Raw genomic sequence first — 8,558 nt, forward strand, 5'->3', positions numbered from 1 at the left:
CACAGCACAGCTGTTTTGGGGAAGGGATGTAAAGGAAGGGGAGGGGCAGTTTCGTACTGTCGGCGTGGTTGGTGGTGGGGTGGTGTGTTGGCAAAGGGGCGGGACTGCCTCGCTGCACATGCGCATCATGGGCTTCAGCCTGAAGCTTTTGTTGGGTTAGTGGATGGGACTCTTATTTGGTCAGTGAGTTCTTGCGCAGGCGCATAACCATCTGAGGCGGTGGGTGGTATATTAGGCGAAGAGGCGGGGTCGTTCTAGCTGCCGCGCTGGCATTTTCTCCTGGACAAGGAGAGGGTGCGGCTGCTGAGAGCCGAGCACTGCAATCCCGATCCTCTGAGTCGTGAAGAAGGGAGGCAACGAGGGGGTTGGGGTTGGGGCCTGAGGCAAGGTGAGAATTAGCCCCCAGACAGGGCATCTGCCCCCTGGTGCGGGCCCCCATTTTTCATCCCGCTCCCTTTACCCCGTATTTTGATCCCTCTTCCACTCCCCAAACCCCATTCACACCCTTCACCCGATCCGCCCGTATTCAGAACCCCTGTTCGCTCTCTGAACCCTTCCCATCGTTCAAAATCTCCACAGATTTCCCGACCTCGATCTGTACAGTTAAATGATTCCTCCTTATTCCAACCTGCCATTCAATTTCCCAAATGCGAATCCCAACCTAATTTCCCCTGGGTTCAGGACTTTCATGTCGGCTTTCCGAACTCCGATTTGAAGCTTCCTCTCAGAAGCTTCTCGGGTTTCAGAACCTCCTCCATACGGACACCCATACAGTTTTCCCACCCGGATCCGGCGCGTTCCCTCGCCTTCAGCACCTCATCCGCCCGCACAACCAAACCCCAAACACCCCGCCCCCAATTTGGTCCTTCGTGTTTGCTCTATGTAGTATAACTGCGAGCTCCTTCCCCACACCCCCAGGCTCTGCTCTTGCCAGAGGGACAGGAGCCATGTCTCAGAAAATGGACCGTGGTGCGGGCCTCCGCGGCTTCCAGGTGAGATCTCCACTCCCTGACCCCACCGTTTCCTTAGCCGACAGCTCCCCGGGGCCCCTTTGGCCGCCCAAACGCCTGTATCCGATTTTGCTCTCTTTGTGCCTAGACTCCGTCGTCTTTCAAATTCCCATGGTTTATCGAGGTGGTGGGGGAGGGGCGTCCCTTTCAGCCTCAGTCCCTGCTCAGAGAAAGGGGAGACCCTGTTAGTAGTCAGGGCATTCCGCCCAGAGAATGCAGATTTGGTAAGGAACCATTTTTTTCCCATAGTCCTGAGGTTTGTAGAGCAGTCTGCCGCCCTCCTCCCCCAACCTCCTGCTTCCACACTCCCTCTCTTCTGCATTCCCCACCCTCAGCGACACCCCCCCCCGCCCCGCCCATTATTCTCCTTAACGAGGCGGCACCCTTTTTCCTCCTTGGTCCTGAGCTCCTACAAACGCTGCACCGTTGTGCTCTAACCTCATTCCTGGATCAGCCCCGCGTTCCATTTGGCAGCCACTCCACTCCTCATTCCAACCCACACCCGCTAGTTTAGCCCTTGACCCACTCCATGCCTGCTACACGTTCTTTTGCCACTCCACCACCCTTTGCCTCCACCTACCCAGTTAGCTAGATCTCCGCCTCAGCCCTCCTCTGCATCAACTGCCTGCCTGCCTGCAACCTCCCCTGCACTGCTCCCCTCACCCTCTTACTCCCACTCCCGTTGCTGAGATTAAATTTGTTTCTCCCTGTATTTGCAGGCTGAGGCCTCTGTAGAAGATAGCACCTTGCTTATGCAGACCCTGATGGAGGCCATCCAGATCTCAGAGGCTCCACCTACCAACCAGGCCACAGCAGCTGCCAGCGGGCCAAATACTAGTCCCCAGAGTTTACAGCCCCCAACAGCCAGTGAGATGGCTGATATTCACGTTTTAGCAGCTGCCGCTAAACCTAAGACAGCCTTTAAGGCCCAGAATGCCACCACAAAAGACCAAAATGGTGCCTGTGATTTCTCTCATGCTCTTAATGCCAAGGAGATGCCTAACACCCCACCTAAGGCAGCCTTTAAGCCCCAGAATGCCACCCCAAAGGGCCCAAATACTGCCTATGATTTTTCCCAGGCAGCAACCACTAGTGAGTTAACTGCCAATAAGTCGGAGATGGCCTTTAAGGTCCAGAATGCCACTACTGAGGTGGACCCAAATGCCACCTACAATTTCTCTCAGTCTCTCAGTGCCAGTGAGATGGCTAACACACAGCCTAAGCCAGCCTTCAAGGCTTGGAATGACACCACTAAGGCCCCAACAGCTGATAACCAGACCCAGAATATTAACCAGGCCAAGATGGCCACTTCCCAGGCTAACATACAGGCTGACCCGGGTATCCCTGAATCTAGTGGTGCAGCTGCACAGACATCAGCAGATGGTTCCCAGGCTCAGAATCTGGAATCCAGGACTATTATTCGGGGCAAGAGGACCCGCAAGGTGAGATCCCTGCTAGTTCCACTTTGCTTTGGGCTCTCTCCTTTCTTCTCTGAGGTTCATTTGTTCTAAACAAAACAAACTATATGTGTATATAAATGTCTGTATTCAGCTAGGTTGTAGTGGATGATAAGATCAATGTGATACCTGCCCTTAGTGACCACAGGCTAATCAGGAGATGAGACATGGACATATAAGATATACAATCTACATGCAATGCAGTTTGCATTTTGATAGTAGCCACCATGTGTTAGGTCTTTGGCTAGGCACATTACATTCTCACAGGTTATCTCACTCATTAAATCTTCAGGGTATTATGAGCTAGGGGTTATAATCTCAGTTTTACAGAGGACACTAAGTCAGAGAAGTGAAGTGACTTGAGTGACTTGTCCAAGGTGGCACAAGCAGAGCCCATGGTGAACATAGGAAGAAGAGAAGCTTCAGGCCACACCCCTGGGTTGTTTCTAGCCTGGTTCAGAGATGACACTCCTGCCTGGGAGACAGTGAAAGACAAGGCCAAGAATCAGGGTGACCATTGGCTAGTGGGTCAGACTGTCACTGCAGGTGAAGGTTTTAGGAGGCCTTCCTGGAGCAGATAGAGTGAGGACACAGAAACAACTGGTGACCCTGGACCTTCCTTCTCTCTGATGATGCAGATTAATAACTTGAATGTGGAAGAGAACAGCAGTGGAGATCAAAGGCGGGCTCCTCTGGCTGCAGGGACCTGGAGGTCTGCACCGGTTCCAGTTACCACTCAAAACCCACCTGGCGCACCCCCCAATGTGCTTTGGCAGACCCCACTGGCATGGCAGAACCCATCAGGCTGGCAAAACCAGCCAAACAGGCAGACCTCACCAGCACGTCAGAGCCCCCCAGCTAGGCAGACCCCACCCGCCTGGCAAAACCCGGTTGCTTGGCAGAACCCAGTAATCTGGCCAAACCCAGTGATCTGGCAGAACCCAGTGATCTGGCAGAACCCCATTGTCTGGTCTGGTCCAATTGTCTGGCCAAACCCACTGGCCTGGCAAAATCCACCCGGCTGGCAGACCCCACCTGGTTGGCAGACCCCAACAGGCTGGCAGGGTCCTCCAGACTGGCAGGGCCCTTCTGACTGGCCTCTGCCCACCGACTGGCCACTGCCACCTGATTGGCCACTTCCCACTGACTGGCCACTCCCACCTGACTGGGTTCCCACGGATTGGCCAGTTCCACCTGACTGGCAGAACCTGCGGCCCTCACCAAACCTGCGTCCCTCTCCTAACTCGCGTGCCTCACAGAACCTGGGTGCCACACAGACCCGAGATGTGGCCCTTCTTCAGGAAAGAGTAAGAACTCTACCTCTCCAGTCAATTCTTTCCCTCTTGCTCTTTTTTTTGTTCTCTTTTCATCTATAATCCAAGTTTTCTGTAAATATCTTACAACTTTAATGGTTTCCTTTTTCCCTCCCAGGCGAATAAATTGGTCAAGTATCTGATGCTTAAAGATTACACAAAGGTTCCCATTAAGCGCTCAGGTAAGCACCAGTGCCATTCACCAGAGTACCGTCCTTCCTGTACTCCGTGTTCTGGGGACATCCCTTTGCTTATATCCCTCCCTTTCTATTCCCTTCCTCCATGGCTGATTCTTACTGTTTCACCCTTGAGGGTCCTGACTTGTCGCCTCAGCAAGGCTGGCAAAGGGGTTGCAGCTCCATGGCCCCTACTCAGTTCAGGGTCTCCCTCCTCTCTCCTACAGAAATGCTGAGGGATATCATCCGTGAATACACTGATGTTTATCCAGAAATCATTGAACGTGCATGCTTTGTCCTGGAGAAGGTAAGAAGGCAGGACTGAGGGACAGGAATGATGGGGAAAGTCTTGACTTCAGAGATTTGTGGGGTTCCTACTGGGAGTTTAGGGCACATCTCCTTGTGAGCAACTGAGTGTAGGTAGCTTGTGTTAGATTTTGTACTCTCATAGTCTGTTTTCTTATCCTTGTAGAAATTTGGAATTCAACTGAAGGAAATTGACAAGGAAGAACACCTGTATATTCTCATCAGTACCCCTGAGTCCCTGGCTGGCATACTGGGAACGTAAGATGGGAAAGGAGGTGGAACATTGCATTTCTCAGTGGTACTTTTATTTGGGGGATTTTTAAATAGGTAAGGGTTCAGGATTCAGGGTCATGGGCATAGCAGTCATGGGCAGAGCTGGGGTAGAAGTATCCCCGAGCAAAGGAATACTGGGGAAGCTAGATGGGTAAGCTGCCTGGGGTGGCTTATGCAAATGGTGCTGAAAGTATATTCTTTTTGTATTCCTTCAGGACCAAAGACACACCCAAACTGGGTCTCCTCCTAGTGATTTTGGGTGTCATCTTCATGAATGGCAACCGTGCCAGTGAAGGTGAGTGGCTGGACCTGTAGCTGAGGGTTGGCTATAGCCTGATTTCCATGCTTATTTTCCATCCCTTGTCTCCCCTTACCTCCCTGTGCAGCTGTCCTCTGGGAGGCACTACGCAAGATGGGACTGCGTCCTGGGTATGACTGGGCTTTCGCATCTCTTGCCTGTTTATATCATGGTTTGGTAACAGAGGATGGTCCCAGGACTGCATCAGCCTGGAAGTCTAGGGGGATTAGTTTGGGAGGCTTAGAGCCCAAGGATGTGACCTGGGTGGATGGGGAAATAGTCCTAAACTGTCTGCCTCTTCTTTCTTCTCTGACCTCTATGCTGGAAAGAACCAATCTTTTCTTCAGGCAGTGTCATATGCCTCTTTTTTTTTTTTTTTTTTTTTACTATCAGGGTGAGACATCCCCTTCTTGGAGATCTGAGGAAACTTCTCACTTACGAGTTTGTAAAGCAAAAGTAAGTGATGCCTAAGGGGTTTTATCTGATCCTTATGAGTTCTGTGTTCTGATTAGCCTCAGAGAGCCCTTCCCATGCTCATTTCTTATACTAGCTATATCTATACCTATACATAAAGAAACACATATGTACTCAGGAGTGTTTATTGAGTAATACCCCTTGTTGGTTTTTCTGCATTATAGTTATCTTGAAGCCTGTCCATCATCCCCAAATAGACATTTCTAAGGGTGGGCCTGGCTAAAGCTTTTGCATTGCAGTGTAACCATTGCAGTGGGCTCTGGCTTAGTGACAAGATTATAAGAACCTGGAGCTAAAGCTGTGATAGTGATATTTGCATCCTTTCTGTGACCCTACACAAGCCACCCTGCAGCACTAGGTGACTGCTTAGTGTAGAAGAACTGGCCCAGGAATTCGAGGGCCTGATTATTAGAGGGTAAATAATCTATGTGTAGGAATGAGTCTGGGGGAACTAGCTACATGAAATCTGGGGTGCCAAAATCTAGGATTATTATGCATCAATGGACTGCTGTTCTGCCTGGGTAGAAACAAAGACATTTTTGCTCTTTCTAAGGTACTTGGATTATAGGCGAGTGCCCAACAGCAACCCTCCTGAGTATGAGTTCCTCTGGGGCCTCCGTTCCTACCATGAGACTAGCAAGATGAAAGTGCTGAGATTCATTGCAGAGGTAATAGAGAAACTGCTCCAGACTTTATAGGTCAAGAGGTGAGGTAGGACTGGCTGAGCAAGAATGAGATCTTAGGTATTGCACACAGTGTAGGTGCCCCATTACTGGTGGTATTTATTGTTACTGTTATTATGTAAACAATATAGCACACATTTGGGCACTAAATGTATGCTAAGGGCTTCATAGGTATTGACTATTACTCTTACAGGTTTTATTTTCTATTCCTCATCTCAGGTTCAGAAAAGAGACCCTCGTGACTGGACTGCACAGTTCATGGAGGCAGCAGATGAGGCCCTGGATGCTCTAGATGCTGCTGCAGCTGAGGCTGAGGCCCGGGCTGAGGCGAGAACCCGTATGGGGATTGGAGATGAGGCCGTATCTGGGCCCTGGAGCTGGGATGACATTGAATTTGAGCTGCTGACCTGGGATGAGGAAGGAGATTTTGGAGATCCCTGGTCCAGAATTCCATTTACCTTCTGGGCCAGATACCACCAGAATGCCCGCTCCAGATTTCCTCAGACCTTCGCTGGCCCCATTATTGGCTCTGGTGGTACAGCCAGTGCCAACTTTGCTGCCAACTTTGGTGCCATTGGTTTCTTCTGGGTTGAGTGACATGTTGGGTAGGTACATCACTGTGGATTGGGCAGTTAGGGTCATTGGGAATGTATTTTTGTGCACAAGCCGGGAGTCCTAGGAAACCCATGATGGGATGATGAGGGAAATATGGGGAAGTATTTAATATTCAGTATTTAATATTCCTTACTGTTTGATATATGTCATTGATTTTTAAATTTATTTTCTTTCTTATGTTCGCAGATATTGCTAATCAGTTGCAATAGTCTTTCCCGTGAGTGAGGCTGAAGCTTCAGATTCCTTCTAAACACAGCTATCTAGAGAGCCACATCCTATTGACTGAAGTGGCATGCAAAATTTATTTGCTGTTCCTTGTCTATTGCTTTTTTTCCCCCTTGTGTGCTGTCAAGTTTTGGTATCAGAAATAAACGTTGAAACTGCAAAGTGAATGAGATGGGCTCTTTGTTTCTTCTGTGTTTGGGGAGAGATCAACATGTTTATGTGGGAGACGAAGGGCCTCAGCTCTCGCTTGAGGGGCAGATCAGCTTTCAGGAGGTGGAAATGTGGGTAGGTCTGGCTAATGGATTGGGAGGCAAAGGAGGGACTGATGAACTCGAGTGTTAATGAGGTCCAAGAATTAGTATGGTTTATTTAATAAATATCACTTAAGTGATTCATATGTGATAGATATGCTGCTAGGTGTCCTGGAGTGACAGTGAAAGAGAAAACACAGAGAAGGTATAGGTGGTCATAGTTGCATTTAAGAAAACAGGAGGTAGAACTTCAGGTAATAACAAGGTACAGAGAGTGGGTGGTTGAAGGGGAGAGAGAGAACTCTTGGATATGATGTTCCCAGAGCTCCAGGGTGTTGGGTGTACTATCCATGTGGAAAGTGAAGTAAATCCAGGATCGGGGCAGTAGTAGGAGCAGAGAGCAGTATGAACCAGGTGCCAAAGTCTCCTATGAGGGGGAAGCTCTCATACCCCTAGTAGCCACATTGCCCATAAATGGACGGGCCTACAGGCCCCCTTCCTCATCTCTGGAAATGCTGCCCAGGAACCTGTGCCTCTAGAAAGTTCTCACAGTCCCCCACCCCCACAGGACCAGGGCCTTATCACAGATAAGGTTATGAACAGCGAAGGAGGACTCTTCTCCCCGCAGAGAGAAAAACCTTTTGTTGCTTAGAGAACAAGAAATGAGAAAATAGGACAAAGCTCCAAGCAGAGTTAGATAGACTTTTCCATATGACTGAACAGAGAGCTGGCTTGAGCTGCTGAAGTCTTTGTGGGAAGCAGAACTCTCATGCTAAAGATGAAGTTAGGCCTGAGGCCTTTTTGCAGGGGTTGCTCTAGCCCTGCATCTCTAGGGTGCCTCAGGCCTGGGCTGTGGTTCCTGCATTTCTGGGTGCTGGTTTTCCCCCGGTTGGTGCGAAACACCCAAGCTCTGTGGGATTGGGGTAGCCTATCTGTGGGGCAGGGTACTTTCACTATATGCCAGCTTAGGCCGAGAGCCCCTCACCTACCTCAGGCTTCTCCCGGTGTGTGTTTACAGCCTCCACATTCAGGTAGATGGACTCCACTTTGCAGCCTCAGAAAAGAACAACCCATCCATCCCTAAGCCCCCAGTGTACGTATAGGTCTGCCTGAGGTGTCATTCCCTCCCCCACCCTCGCCACCCACACCTCCAGCTCCACGTTGTGTGCAGCTTGTGACCGCCATGCAGGGAGGGGAATTAAACCAGCTGTGTGATGTGTGGGGAAGACATCAGGCCTAGGAGGAGCCACGGGGTGCCCTCCCAGCTCTGCCTCTAATCGTCTCAGCCCTCTGAGCCTCAGTTGCTCAACTAGGAATGGGAATGAGAAGAAAAGAGATCTCCTGGTCCTCCAACTCTTGTGGTCTGTGAGACAGTAATCTAATCTACATAATGATGGAGCTTTGTGGATCCTCCAAGCTATGTTAGGTGCTGACATGATACAGGAGTCCTTGGGCCACTGCCTTGGGATCATCAGTT

The 8,558-nt window shown here is 50.1% G+C and overlaps 1 protein-coding gene across 2 annotated transcripts; it reads left to right on the forward strand.

Annotated features, from left to right (window-relative positions):
* Positions 1-223: 223 nt before the first annotated feature.
* Positions 224-6,997, forward strand: MAGED1 (MAGE family member D1). 2 transcript variants are annotated; one of them, XM_057496116.1, is made up of 13 exons: positions 224-388; positions 919-992; positions 1,730-2,452; positions 3,106-3,774; positions 3,899-3,962; positions 4,184-4,263; positions 4,429-4,520; positions 4,751-4,830; positions 4,922-4,964; positions 5,227-5,289; positions 5,861-5,975; positions 6,210-6,317; positions 6,792-6,997. In XM_057496116.1, exons 2-13 carry the CDS (start codon positions 948-950, stop codon positions 6,828-6,830), a joined length of 2,121 nt encoding a protein of 706 aa, XP_057352099.1. In that variant the 5' UTR covers positions 224-388; positions 919-947; the 3' UTR covers positions 6,831-6,997. The 2 variants fall into 2 exon arrangements, with proteins under 2 accessions (XP_057352099.1, XP_036749733.1); XM_036893838.2 differs by having other exon boundaries at positions 230-388; positions 6,210-6,595.
* Positions 6,998-8,558: the final 1,561 nt, after the last annotated feature.

Source organism: Manis pentadactyla, chromosome X (genome assembly GCF_030020395.1).
Source record: "Manis pentadactyla isolate mManPen7 chromosome X, mManPen7.hap1, whole genome shotgun sequence".
Lineage (NCBI taxonomy): Eukaryota > Metazoa > Chordata > Mammalia > Pholidota > Manidae > Manis > Manis pentadactyla.